This window comes from Melanerpes formicivorus, unplaced genomic scaffold, assembly GCF_026170545.1.
Source record: "Melanerpes formicivorus ecotype bairdi unplaced genomic scaffold, bMelFor1.0.p_v2 SCAF_27, whole genome shotgun sequence".
NCBI classification, from domain to species: Eukaryota; Metazoa; Chordata; class Aves; order Piciformes; family Picidae; genus Melanerpes; species Melanerpes formicivorus.
Window position 1 is genome coordinate 1,482,644 of NW_027142379.1, and position 15,029 is coordinate 1,497,672.

A 15,029-nucleotide genomic window follows, 5' to 3' on the forward strand; every position below is an offset into this window, starting at 1 on the left:
AAATAGTTGAGATTTATGAACATGGGTTAACAGGGTTGGCTTTTCTCTTTTAGAAAGAACATAAATGCACTTGTGGTTCTAAATGGTACTGGAAGTTAATGGCATTCATGTTCCTAAACAGCTTATATTGATTCTGAAATGGGTTTTGTGCCGATAAATGAGTTACACTCTTTAAAAAACCAGGACATTGAGACTCAGATGCTACCTTTTTGGTGTGGTGGTTTGTTTTCTTTCTTTTTAATGCTTGCAAAGCTGCAAGCAAAAGCAAACAAGTGATTCAAAGGAAATTATTATCTGCTGCATCATGATCAGCGAAATTATTTCTCTCAGGCATGTTGTTTGCTACATTTTCTCTGTTAGAAGAACATTGAGCTACTCCTGTAATTATTGTGATAAGTGGTCTTTAAATTGCTTATAGTCTTATGTTTACTTCAAGTTTTTCCCAGTCTTCTGAACCACCATTTAACCATCTTTAAATCCACAAAAATCCTAGTACGTCTCTCTGCTTCTAGAGTATTAATATAGGGTGTTCCTTCTTCTCAAACCATTTCTGTGTTGTGCAGCCTTTAAACACTCTGATGATGAACGCTTCAGTGATGGTGAAGCTTATAGTGGCACAGGTGCTGTTAGCAGAATTTCGTGGAGTAAGATTTACTAACTTTCTCTTTTTAACTTGGCTTGTTTGGTTTATTTTTTGTGTTGAAACAACACAAAATGGCCTAATCTGGGTGCCTAACGCTGCTCCTTTCCATTTCTTTTGAAGTGTGACTGGGTGTGTGTTTCCTGAAAGGTGGGAGGAAGAGGGGAAGCCAGAAAATCCAAGATTTATTACCTATATCTTGGATAATGTTGGCAGAACTTGCTGTGGCCATCCAGCATGACTAATGCTCTCCAGTGCTTTGAATTAACATTGTCTGCTTTCTGTTAGCATCTGACACCACTTAGACATAGACAGCAGACAGGACAGAGGTACTCCAGCATGTCGCTGCTCAAGTACTGAGAGTGCCACTGTGCTCCTGCTGCAGGTTGCCGGACAGGTTGGTCACTGTTAAAGCACTTCAAGCCATTGCTCTTGTGAAATCTGTTTTTCCAGGCAAAACACTCAGGATATGGGGAGAATTCCTAACATGGATGGCACTGATATTCCTAAAACAAATTCCAAGTGCAACAACCAGTCTTTGCAGTGTAAAATAAACTAATCTATCAAATCTCTCAACTTGGTATGTGAGATCCTGCCCTGTCCATCTTGAATGGACTGAGAGGCCCACTTAGTCTTCTTTAGTTTTCACAGAGCATGTTTATTGTTAGCAATTGCAGTATGATTCAGAATTCTCTATTTTGTTTTAGAATACCTGGAAAAAAAATTTCCTTTGAACAGAACCAAATGATACTTTTTGTTTAAAATTGCATTTGATTGGTTTTTAAATTAGCTTACTGGATTTTAGATGGTAAGTACCAGAGTTAAATACACAAGCAGGTGTGCTTCAGGGACAGAGAAACTCCCCACACCAATAACAGACTAGAGGAAACTGGACTCATAAGCTTCAGTGCAAGGAGCTAAGAAGAAATGAAAAAAGCAAACTTTATAAGATAGCAAACCCATTATTAGACTAAAATGCTACTTCATCTGTAAGCCTATTGTGTGGTCCTACATAGATCAGATATCCTCTGGCATTAGTAAGTCTTTCCTGCTTTGTAACTATCAGGAAAAATGGTCCAGAAAGCAATTCCCAGCGAATTCACACCTGATTGCATCAGTTTTCTGTTTGGTTTTGAAAAAAGTTATTTTCAGTGTAGGGAGGCTCTCAACAAAAAGAACTTTCAAACTCTCCTAGGAAGCCTGGCACAGGCATAGGCTCACAGAGTGATTTCTTTATAGACAGACACTCCAGTTGGGTTCAGAACTTTATTTCTAGCACTGTTGATGATTCCCAAATGACTCTCTGGAAGTCACTCCAGTTATCTCACTCTTCCAGCTGCAGAAGTGGGTAATGATCAGCTGCTTTGCCTGGCACACTGGGAGCTGTGAAGAAAATGCCACATTTGTCTGTTTACCTGCCTTTGCAACTGCTTGTTTGGAATTAACTGGCCACCTAGTTATTGTTATGAATGTTGTTATTAGCTGGTAATGTGCTCTGGTATCCAAGAATATTCTTTTGTCTAAGTGTGTTGCTTCGTATTGGTGGTGACTGCAGCTTGCCCTTTGGTCAGCACACCGAGTTCCTCAGTGGTATCTGTAACAGCAGTTTAAACAGTGCTGAGATTTGCCAGTGACATTTTCAAAACCCACCTGGACACGATTCTGGGCAACCTGCTCTGGGTGAGTCTGCTTTAGTAGGGAGGGTGGACTAAATCTGCAGAGGTCCTTTCTACCCCCCACCATGCTGGGATTCTGCGACATTCAGAGCGTGTGTGGGCCATTTAATAAAGGGTTGACTTTAGGGAAGGTGTTAGAGCAACTCTGTAATATATTCCTTTGAAGATGCTTCAGGACTTAAGAAATAGTGCTTGCCATAGCTGTCCCTTCTCCATCTGTTACTTTTAAGGAGCAGCATTTATATGGGGAGCTGCAGACTTATCTACATGCTGCAGAGAAAACAATAATTTTGGCAAACTCGTATAACTGTGTCTGGCTTCAAAAACCTCATTTCAAAGCAGTTTCTGTAATAGCCCTCTTTCATTTTTGTGTGTTTTTAAAACTTTTGGTCTATTTTCTCTGGTTTGTGAGAAACAATGCTCAAGCTACTCTCTTGGAAATGTGACTTGGAGATCAAACACCTGGTTTTGATCTCCAGGTGGTTCATAGTTAATTTAAGCAGTTATCTATGGGTAAGATATACCACTTCCTTTAGTGCAATGTAAGAAAACTAAGTAGTAAAGACCAGAACTGGGGCACAGTGCAAGGTCACTCAGCGTGTTTTAGCCCATCAGGTAAACCTCTGAAAAGCTGTTGGTATCACTGAAGAAAGGAAATAGAACCTGAATAGAACAATAGAAGTGAATATAGAAATAAGTAGTGTGTGTATATATAAAAGAATATAAATCTCTAAGTGGTAGCTCATTGAAATCTACCTCTAAGTTCATGGATGCCCATTGCCAATCACAGGACATCAATGCCAAGGGCTGTATTTGTCACAAACTGCTCAGTAAGTGGTGAAAACTTCACTGTCATCAATTTGATGTGGAATGTGATGGCAGATGAATTGTCCTAGCATGATTAAAAAGGATAATTTGTTGTACTGCCATAAACTCCCATCTGGCAAGATCTGCTGCACAGAGAAGCTGAATGTGGTTTCCTCTCAGCAGATACCATGTCTGGGTATGTTTGAATTGCCTGGGCCTCAGAATACAGCCATGATAGGGCTGTTAGTGAAACACTTACTGGCAGGATGAGTGAGCTTGTTCACTCCCTCCAGACTAGGATGCCAGCAAGTAACCTGTGATACCAACAGGTAAGCTTCCTGGGGACACTGTGAAGTACTCATGAATCATCTTACTGCCATGTGCAGATGTTCACATCCCACACACAGCCAGTGTATGTGATGTGTAGCCAGTGTAGATCCATTATTGACAGTTCTCAGATGAGAGGCCAAAGCTAAAATAAGAGCAGAGTTCAGGTAATTTTTTAAAGGATGTGGGTGCAAGGAAAGTGGTGAAGATTTTGCCTTTGTTTTGTTATAGATGGAATGTCTGGCATCATTATAAATACCTAGTTTATTTGAAATACAACTTGAAATTCCTTTTGTTGTTTGATTAACAGCATTGCCTTAACATCTTCCAAGTTCTCTCTAAGCTCTGTGCTTTATAATGTGACATTCCCAGGAAACAGGAGGCATCATCTGTCAGAAGACAGGAAACATGCAATGATTAAATGCATTTTAGTGTTTTCTGTGAAACTGTGCCCAGTTTCTCCCTCTTCATGTGGGCAGATAGAGTTATTTTTTTTCCCCCAAGAGCTTTTGTTGTTACACTGAAAAGATTTAGGCTTCATTTTTGCATCTAATATTTGTGTATTCAAAAAGGTTCCTTTTAGATGACAAGTTATAAATTAATTATTCTTTTTATTTATTTATATATTAAACATCAAGCTAGAACAACCAGCTTGCTTTGTTTCATGGAAACAAATACTAAGATTTCTTCAGGTAGTAGTGACCACCACTGCTGTAATTTGTGATACCCATATGTGTGCATGGGGTGATATAGATAGCAGCAGTAACAGTAATGGGGTTTTGCAGTTTTGCTTTATTAAGACATTAATTCACACAAGTGACAGCTGTCCTGATGTCAAGGTGAATTCTGTTTGCTCCAGCATGGATACCACTTACCTGATCTTCACAGCCCTCTGTTTCTCAGCATATTGGGGTGAATTACTGCAGCTGCAATGCATAGCCCCTGAAGGCTCTTCCCAGTAACAGTTGCAGTTTCCTGCATGTAGCTTAACTTCACGTTCTTGACATTTGCCCATGCAGCTTGGAAAATGAGAAGGTGTGAAGGTATTGGTGGCATAGGATCATGTTGTGAGGCCACAGCAGGCCTCCAGCAGCAGTAATGAACCGTTGGGAAAGGAACTGAAACCCGCAGGCAGAATTTTGGACCTTTAAACATCCCCAAACATGAAACCCTGTTCTATGCAAAAAGGTTCCTGTGTCAGGTAACCAAGGATCACCCAGGCTTTGATTCATTCTGAATTACTTTTCTGATTAATGATTGTTATCATCCATGCACTTGAGCTTATTGCTGTGTTAAACATGATACTGTCATGGTTTAGATATAACAGGTTTTGTGCTGATCATAGAAGGATGTTGGAGTGTGGGTGAGACAGCCTTGTACATTGGGGAGTTTGGACATGGAGAGGTTAAATTAGGATTTGCAACTATCAAGCATAAGGCCACAAAAAATAAGTTTTCAGCTGCAAAGGCAGAGCTTACAGTCAAGTAATGAGTTCTATTTAATTATAAGCTGTCAGGAGAGCTAACATGGATAAAGGAACAGAGGGACCATGCTTTAAAGAGTAGCAATGACGCTTCCTCCTTGCCAGTATGTGCAACAGCAAACATCAGATGAAATCTAATTGATTAATCACCTTGGCTTCAATGTGGGTTTTATTTTATACTTTTCAAAAACCTTGCTTGATCTGCCAGTGTGATTAGATGCATTAACTGCTTGTGGTTTGCAGTGTTTCCTGAGTGGAAAATGCCTTCCTGTTTATTGTGCCAGCCAGCTGTGAGATCCCAGCATGTCAAAGCAACCAAACTCATGTGTGTGCTTATCGCTGTCCCTTCTGTGATTGGTTTAAAGGTGATGACACAATGACAGGAGATGGAGGAGAGTACCTGAGGCCAGAAGATCTCAGAGAACTTGGAGATGACTCTCTACCAAGCAGCCAGTTCTTAGATGGTATGAATTACCTAAGGTACAGCTTGGAAGGAGGACGATCTGACAGGTATTTGCCTGGGCACTTATCTTTCCTTACAATAATTCTGCACACACTGTTGCAAATGTCTGAAATCCCTTTCTCGGGGCCTTTCACTCAAGGGAAACATGGGATGCACTTGTCAGTGTTTCTTTGTTGGGTTTATCAGTGTGGCAGTGGCCACTTTGTGAGAAGAAAGTGTGGTCAGGAGGAATATTTCCCAACCAGTCCAGAAATTATTAGTGCCATTTGGCACTAATACTGTACTTAGGATCACAAATGCTTGACTAGACTCTTTCTTGGGTCTTGCTGTATTGTCTCTGTGGCCAGGCTGTCTGGGGAAAGGGCTTGCAATTATTGCCATCCCCTCATTCCATGAGTCAGGGAGATGGGTGAGCAGGGTGTTTTAGCATTAGGGGAGCTGGCTTTTTAGAGTAGTTTGCAGCCTAAAGACATAAGGAAAGGAGCAACAGACTTGGATTGGCAGTGAGTTTACTGTCAGCAAACACATGAATGTTTCACCATGGCTGAATTAGCAGGAAGGAGAACCATTTTCCTTCTGCCAGCACAGCACACTACTTATATTGTAAATAAAAAACCACAATCCAGAAAACGTACTGATTGGCTTGTATCTAACAAGTTGAACTGAAGTCTAGATGGATTTGTGGAATAATAATGCCTGTAGCTTTAATCTTTTTGTAATGTTTTTTCATTTCATTTTAGAGAATGTCACTGTAGTCCACAAAAATAAAAACTACAGAGATCCCTTTTCAAAATGACAGTCCTTATTAGTGAGCATAAGTGTGGACTCCAAGTGGCAGATGAACACCCAGAGCTACCATTTAGAACAGGCTACCCTATTCCTGCTTGGAAGTGACACTTTCTAGTGTAAACCAGTCATGGCTCCAGACTTACTGCCTTTAGAACGGGGTTCACTAAAGGGAAAAAAAAAGAAAGAGCTGAGCTCTTGGCAACAGAAAGGATTTTAAATCTACCTCGTTTTCCAGCCTTGATTATTATTCTGGCAGCATTTTGGAAGCTGAGTGGGATCAGTAGGATCCGTTCAGTTTACTCCGGCAGGCCATGAATTGCTTCTGCAACAAAGGATGTCAGGAAGCAGTTGGGTTTGCCTCGCAGCATGTGCAAATCCCACATCATTCAGGTTTTACAAGCTTGGAGCCTTTGGTGGTCTGTAGAGAGCTCCAGTCAATCCCCTGAAAACAAAGTGTCTGTGTGGCTTTTTAAATCTCAGAGGATGTTTAGGGACTACATCAGAATGCTTAAGAATCAAAACCTTTTATCACAGGCTTTCAATGATAACAAAGCATTTTTTGTTTTAGTTTTAACATGTTGTGTAGAACTGGTTGTGCAGAAAGTGTCAACCCAGTTTCTAGAGTATTTTAGCTTTTAGGTACTGGGAGAGGATTTCAGTAGATTGCCACTAACATGTAACATGTTTTATTCTGTGTTGTGTGAAAACTATTTCACAACCTATAGCAAGCATGATTATGTTGAAATGAAGCAATATTATAAAGGGAGAAGGAATGAACAGGAAAAACTTCATCTTTCTAACTCCACAGTCTCATTTTTCTCTCACTGTCAGGTTACTGGTTCTAAGAATTTTCACAGACTGCTGAAATTATTCTGCTTCTGCTTTAATGTGACTTTCATTGCATTACACCCAATTTTGGGTTTTTCAAGAAACTCAGTAAAGCAAAATGGTATCAGCAGTCTAGACTCATGTAATCTTATGCATTAAACAATTTGATTTAAAAACATCTCTTTTTCTTTTGTAACCACCTTCCCTGTTTATTTTATTTCTCTCTCCCCTTCATTCTTTTTCATATGCTTTCGTTAGCACCATGCCCAGGTAGGTATTACACAGCATGAGAACATGTCTCTCTACCCCTCTATGGCACCTGTCTCTGCTCATCCATCTTGGAGGCCTGCTGTATGCTGGAAAGTTGATTTGGAAAACCAAATGAAGAATGCTGCAGTTGGGAACAGTTACAGTCTCAAATGAGTACGCTATGTAGTGGTGAATAGTACTACCCTGTTACTATAGCCAACGGTACTCCTGGCTAGAGGGTGCTGCTCCTACTTTCTGGATCCCGCCTGGGCTATACTCAGGGCTTAGAAGAGGTGGGTGATACATGTCTGTGCGTTGCCTAACACAGGCACAACACACTTTGAGGTTCAGGAGTTTTGTAGCATCCCTGGGTTCCACAGTTCAGTCTTGGGGGCTGAACAAAGTGCTGGTGACCCCACAACATCTGTGACTACAGATTTTACAGCTAGATGTGGAAAGAATCTGTATTTAGATGTCAGGTTTGTCTCTGCAATTCAGGGATTTTTTTTACATGATTTCTGGAGATTTATTACAGTAAGTTCTGTTCAGTGCCACTACAATTCTTCCTTAACTGGGCTGTCATTCCAGTCAGAAATAATTCAAAGTCTCAGAAACACAGACCTTTTAACTACTGGTTTGCTCTTCATTTAGCTGTTACAGAAAAGGGGCACTGTCCTCTGAACAATAGCTTTGCAATTAAGTGTAGTAGGAATTTTCTAATTTACCTCAGGCTTTGGCCATGCTTGTGCCTGTAGATAAAGTTCATACCCTCAATGTACTGGATATTTACTGGGGCTTACATACAGGTACTATGTAGTGGATATGCACTGGGCTATGTGTAGTGGTGGGAGTTGCAGCTCCAGGTACTTGCAGGAGCATAGGGACAAAATCACCATAAAGGTAACCAGTCAGATCTAGTACAGACATCCTTTCATGCACTATCTACCCAGGACAGGACATGAGCTGACTAGCAGAACCTACAACTTGGATGGTGAACCACTCACAAGCATTGCATGGCGCAGCACAGCAGTCCTGGAGGTGTCAGTGTTGCAGTGAATAATGGAGAATGATGGGAAATGGGGTCTGCTATTGAGGCTTACTGTTCCAAGAGCCAGTGTTCACTGAAGTACTGCTGTTATGGACAAGGGAGGTGTACTCTGCCTGCCCAATTCACACTACAGTGTTTCACCAAAATGGTCATAGTCCAGATTACTTTTCAGAACTAATTTCTTACTTTTAGGATGAATTTCTCTCCCTACAGAAATGTTGTTTTAATCAGAATGGTATTCCAGGAATGCTTCATTCCAGTAATGCCAGCCTTACATGTCTCACTTCTTCTACTTGTCTAAGTGAAAGACATCTCCTAACATGTAAGAGAGAGGATTTATTATTGTTCTTTTCCCTCAAGACTTCCCTAAGGCTGATACTTGTGCAACAAGCATCTTTGCTTTCAACTTTTGGGCAATCCATCTAGTATGCTAAATGGGCCATTGGTGCAAGTCAGTGCTCAGTAGCACTGATGATTTTTCAGTGTCATATATTTCTAATAAAAATAAGATAAGTGCTTCTAAAAATAGATCAAAAGTTGAGTGAATGTAGCTATTGTTGAAAAAGGCTGAGTGGTCTGAACCAGATGGTGAAATACAATTTCCAGAAAGATCTGCATTTAAAGCCCTTGAATCTCATGTCTATAACTTACACCTGACTTTTTTATGGCTATCTGCTGAAAATGAATTATCCCTTAAAAATCTGTGCCTAGATAAATGGCCTATTGTTCTGATCCAGTGTGTTAGTCATTATGAGTAACTACTCCTGGATGTCTAAGCCATGAAAATGAAACTGCTTCCCTCAGTTCTATGTACTATATACACCTCACAATAAGGAACAACATCACAGGTTACACATACAACCTCTGAAGGGGGTTGGTCTGTTTGAAGAAATCGTTAATACTGCTAGTAGAAAACACTTACCAGACAAAACTGGTGCTGTTTGGTAGCAGAGACCCTGTTTACCTCACTGTGTCCTTCTGTGGTGTCTTATTTGTCCTCTCTTGCTTTTTGCTTGTGGATACTGCAGTTACATTCTGAGCCAGTGCTTGGAAGCAGCTTATTTACTGCCTTGCATCTCATTGCTACAGCAACCAGTGTTCTGCAGAGCTGTGTGTACTTGCAGAGGGAACAGTGCTCACAGTTGGGCTGCCTCTAAAGATGCTGTTGGCATACAAAGAAAGAAATTTGTTTTACATTGGAGCTTGCGGCTGGCCACAATTCACCTTGCTGTGTGTACCTTCCAGGGGACAGTGTCAAGCTTACTTACAGTTTTAAGGGGAGAGAGTAGATCACAACAAAGCTTCAGAAAGAGTAATTTCAGCTTTTCTTCAGGTGTCAGCACTCTGTTTTTCTGTAGTGGTTCACTTGTGTGATGCAGCAGGAGACAACTCCTCCAAAGAGCCTTACTTAGAACAAATTTATACTCTTTATTATAAAGAGTCTATCATGCCACAAAGCCAAGTATAAAGTGAGTACAAAGTAAACTGTCATCTGAATTAATCTCTTAAGTTCTGCAGTTTGAAGCAAGTCAGTCATCATAAGCCTTGTGGCCCTTGGTCAGACAGGCAGTGTAACACAGATGGACAAAGCTCTGTTTTCCCTTGTGACTGTTGTCTGCTCCCCCTGGAAGCTGCATCATATTGCTAATGGCACGCTCTTCTCATTCTCCCACTCCATCTGTCATGCCACCTTCCCAACATCACCTGTACTGCTGATACATTGCTATGGCATCCTACCAACCTACCAGCCTGCGGTCCTTCAGTTCAGACAGGTCCCACACGTTGAGCCATGCCTCCTACCTGAGGGACAGTGCCATGATCGATGACACGGTGGTAATCCCCAGCCAGCAGGTAAGCAAACCTCTGAAGTTCACTTCTCAGTTGATGACATCTGGAAATAGAGAAAAGATTACAGTTTAGATTGTGCTAATGATACAATGGGGTGTGTGCTGCTTTATTTTAATAGACAGCTAATGTTATTGATGTTCCATGGCATTTTATGCTGTGCAGTATGAAATGCTATTCCAAGACAAACGGATGAGCTGTGTGAATATAGAAGATTGAAAATGTTCTCCATTTTAACTGATTTTTGAATGATGCATACAGCTGTTTGGCTAAATATTGAGGTGCTCTAATGAACTCAAGACTGTTGTCCTCAAAGATAAAACCCTGAGGCATGCTGGTAGTTAAAAGATTTAGGAAGTGCCACTTTGGTAAATCACAGCTTTTATTTCACTGTGGGACCACTAACATGTAATTACTTGGAGCAAGCACAAAACATTACAATAAGGGGTTTCTAATCTCTTAATGCTATTATTACTCCTTTGTTTTGTTTGTAAAGGAAGTGTAAATGCTTTAAGCACTAGTATGCAAAATACATCTTCTTATTGTTTGGTTGATGATTTGATTTTACTGTGGTAAAAAGGAGGGTTTTTTGCTTACAAGGTAACAACTCTGGCCAAAGAAGCTGAAAGGAATTCATATCGCTTAAGCTGGGGCCCTGAAAACTTGGACAATGTGGCTCTTTCTTCCAGCCCTATTCATTCAGGGTGAGTGTATCCCTTAACATTGTGCTAAAAACCAGAGAAACAGAATACCTGCAGTGGCAGCAACTTCAGCTCTTGCTTAAGTAGGAGTTGTATTTTAGTTCACTGCCTCCTAGAGCTGTCAAGAAAGTGTTATGCTCTCTTGAGCTCTCACCATTAATCCGGGCTATCCACTGAAATCCCTGCAAGCCAGCGAGCTTTCAGTCAGGCTCAAGAGGAATGAGTGAGATAGTTGGCATGGACACACATGTATTTCTGTGAATTTATGGAAAAATAAATACAGGGCCTTAAAAAAGTTAGTAATAATTGAGACCAAGGGGGTCTAATCACTCCAGCTGGTGAGTACATCCTGTGCTAGTGAAGTGGATTAGCAATCACCAGCTCTAGTGTTGCTCATGATTAGTAAAGGAGAAACCAAGGATTTGAAATGATATGAGCAGTGTTACAGGCAAGCAAGCTCAACATCGTGTACTTCACACAGATTTGACCACTCTGTTCATGTGTTCTCACACTGACTCTTTGTAAGCATTTGCATTTAGGCAGTGAAAAATGGAGAGGTGAAAGCACTTTACACTTACAGAGCTTATCCTGATAGGCCTCAAAATCTATCTGCATTTGTTTGAAGTGCTCTTACTTACTGTGTTTTAAGTAATTCTATCCTGAAGTCTATGCAAATGACCACAGAATCCCATTTGGAATGGCAGCCAGAAGAGGATCACTATTTTCAGAACTCTGACTGCAAACTGATTTGTGAAATACAGGAGAAGTTAGTTAGCTGTAGCAGGGTAGTTGGCTGTGACCACTGTTGTTTGGATTTGCTTTTCTTGAGCTCTAAAACTAACAACTTAAATGAAAATGCTTGATGTGTACAGTATGTGTGTGTTTATATATATTGGTATGTCAGCTTTCAAATGGGTTTGGTGGTTTATCCTAACTCTAAATAGTTGACAGACTTTTCCCAAAGGACTTATTACTTTAGATTCTCAGAAAGGCAGGTCTTCCTAGTGACTACAGAGGATGAACTAAAGACTTCCTAGTATTTAGTATCACATTCTAGAGGAGTGATGTTTATTTCTTGGATGTGCAATAATTTTGTGTTTTAAAAATAGTGGTGGTATTTAGATCTTTTTGGATGATCAGGATGCTAGTGGTAGGATAAGAATAGCTGATTTGAATTGGAGCAATGCTCTTTGTAGCCTTTTATGAAACAGTAACATTTAAGATAACATAAATTACTATCTTTTCAAGTATACCAATGAACTTCACCAAAGATTGTACCAAAGAAATGTATGACTGACTATTCAGTCTGGTCGTTTTACACAGCTAACAGATTCTGAATAGTGGCTGAAGGAAAAAGTGTAAATTCCGGCACTTAAACTTCCTTTCAGCAAATCAGATTTGCTTCCCCTGGCAAACCTGATCTTCCATATTGAGCAAAGTTAAGGATCTCTGGATATGTCACAACATTTTGGTGCTAAATATCTAATAAGACAGAGTTTTATCACTTTTAGGTGGTATTATGTGTAATTCCCTAGTGAGGTGTTAGGAGAGACATAACTAATGCCTATATAAATGCAAATGTGTTGCACAGTTTCAATCTCATACCTCACAATGTCCTGTTGTGGAAGAACACATTTTCTTTAAGCTGAAAGGCAAAACCCCACTGAACTGAAAGATTTCTTTCCATTTGCAGCATTTAGATGTGCTTGACAGTAGCATATTCCTATGTCTCTATCACCTGCAGTAGTTAAGCATGAATGGTAAAGATAAGGCTGCCTGCCTGCAAGAGTATAAATTATGTACAAAATAAGCTGTTTTCATACCAGGGTACTGGGAACACAGTGGAAAAAAAAAAATCCACATTTTAGTTGTATTTCTGAGAATTTTACTAACAAATAGATAAAGGCAGGGTGGATGAGAGAGGAAAATCTGACATATTGTCAGGAACTGGCCCTGGCAGGAAGCAGCTTTGAGTTCATGCTTTGACGTTAATTTGCATTTGTGTTCTGGAGCAAGAGATGCAGCAGCTCTGCAGTTTTCCAATTGATTTGCTCATGGTAGAACTTTTGTTTAATGGAAGATACTAATTTCTTGTCTATAATTTTATGAAGTCCCTATTTGACTAATAGATTATCCATATCTATCAGTATTTGTATGAGACAAAATGAAACAGTTGGGATGATGCTAATGAAATCACCTCTCTGGAAGTTGTTGCTTCCATCAATGAAAAAGGGAGGAAAAGGAGGGAGTGGGCAGCTCAGACTGTGACAAATAATGTGAATTATCATTCTTAGCTGCATGTCTGGCAAAAAGGAGGCTGGATCCTTGCTAACAAGGTAAACAAAATATTTCAAGTGTTTATATTGACTCCATAATATCATTTTCCCTAATGTGAAATTAACTTCCTGGAAATAGTTATGGAAACAGGACCTGGCAGCAACCAGCTGATAGTCACTTCTAGCTTTTATGGCCTTTATTTAGAAAGCTACAGTAAGGAAAACCAGCAGCTGTGTTACACTAATAGCAAATGGCTGCTTGTGTGAGTGGAAGAAAATGGCAATAGAGCTATAGGAAATAAAGGGTGAGATCAGAAAACTAACTGGCCGTGTGACATGTTACTAAGAGCCTGAACAGGCTGAACTGAAAGTCTGGAATTTGTCATTCTGCTGTGTGAAATGAAAGGAGGACAAGAAACATGTTGGAATGAAAGGGAAGACAGTAGAGGACAGAATCTATTGACAGGAAAGCTGAAGCAATTTGAAATGGTGTTCTCAGAAACACTGGCTGAATTACCTTAGATACCTGGCCCTTTGGTACACCATAGCTCACATTTTAGTTGTGGATACCTAAACCAAGCAGCATCTCCTCTGATGTGGTTGTGAAAGATTTACTCAGAATCTCACTAACTGTACACTTTAGGTATCTGACTTTGAGCACAGATGCAGAGGGACCAGATGGCTCTGGCTTTACTTCTGCAGCAGTAGTAACCACTTAGAACCAAGGATGTTTAGGCTTATTTTCCATACTCACTCCTACCTCCTCACATGTAATGAATATGCATAAGTATGTTCATGTGTTTAATTTAGAAACCTGTTCATTTTCCCAATATTTCAGTATTTCATTTAACTCATTCTGTTTTTCCCTTTCTTTTCCTTTTTGATGTTTAAACATCTATTCTATTGCAGATGCTCTTCTCCATGTCTTGATCATGACAACAGCAGGTGAACTTCTGCATAATTTCTTTCTTTAATACATTGCACTTTTCTTACCCACCCTATTTATCCTCCTCTCTTACCTCACTTCAGGATGCTTTAGTGTTTTGATAGTGCATTGTAGCTAAAGAGTAAAAACTAACTAACAGTAACGGTGCCACATGGTCCTGTTTCTGTGAAGTGTCCACTTTCTCCCATCTGCTGTGTCCTCTGTAAGAAGAGAGGACTGGACAGAAGTCCATTGCAAAAACATCTGAACAAAGCTCCTTACACACTTCCAGACTGTTTTAACCGTTGACTTAACAATACATTCTCTCTGTTGTGGCATGGCTTAATATTATTATAAGGAAGGAAATCCCCCAAATAACCCAACACAAACTACTGTAGATTTAGTTGCAGCTGTTGTCTGACTTGTCTGTACAAAGAATATTGCAGAACCCCTCCCTAGGCCATATTTCCCAGCTTGTGCCACCACATTGGAACTAGCAGAATAACAGCACAGACCCAGCAGATTTGGGTTTTCCTGCCACATGCATCTTTTGTAACCTCAGTTAATCACTGGGACATCCTGCACAGAGCACCTGAAGCAGTACTTTCCCAAAGGAAATGATCTTCACTTGCAAACTGACTGTTGGCATAATACCTCTTCACCTCCTTTAACATAACCATAGCAAGGTGAAAATCTTCTTAAATATTCAGCTGTGCAAAATTATTAAATGGCTAAATGAAGCCCTGAGCTACAAGCCCATCTTTTTAGGTCACGTCACTCAGTCTCACTAACGCAGTGAAGTGAATGTTACCATAAGCTAACACTCGAGTAGTTTCTTGTGTAGGATCATGTTTTTTGTCCTCCTGGAATGGGTATTTTGCCTTGTTTATGTATGGCATAGCTGCAGCCTGATGGAAAGCACACTCAGGTAGTTGAATGAATCGCTGTTGACTTCAGTGGGAGCTGGATCAA

At 40.2% G+C, this 15,029-nt stretch overlaps 1 protein-coding gene across 50 annotated transcripts in view; it reads left to right on the forward strand.

Moving 5' to 3' along the window:
• The window catches only part of ANK2 (ankyrin 2), a 296,641-nt gene that overhangs the window by 237,016 nt on the left and 44,596 nt on the right, over positions 1-15,029 (forward strand). For 11 of the 50 annotated variants that reach the window (XM_068153846.1, XM_068153852.1, XM_068153855.1 and 8 more), the window contains 5 exons: positions 5,299-5,443; positions 10,059-10,161; positions 10,756-10,859; positions 13,151-13,192; positions 14,042-14,077. In XM_068153846.1, coding sequence (XP_068009947.1) covers positions 5,299-5,443; positions 10,059-10,161; positions 10,756-10,859; positions 13,151-13,192; positions 14,042-14,077 — 430 coding nt within the window. Of the gene's footprint in view, positions 1-563; positions 621-5,298; positions 5,444-7,271; positions 7,284-10,058; positions 10,162-10,755; positions 10,860-13,150; positions 13,193-14,041; positions 14,078-15,029 lie in introns of all 50 variants that reach the window. The other 39 variants (XM_068153867.1, XM_068153871.1, XM_068153880.1 and 36 more) reach the window with 8 other exon arrangements.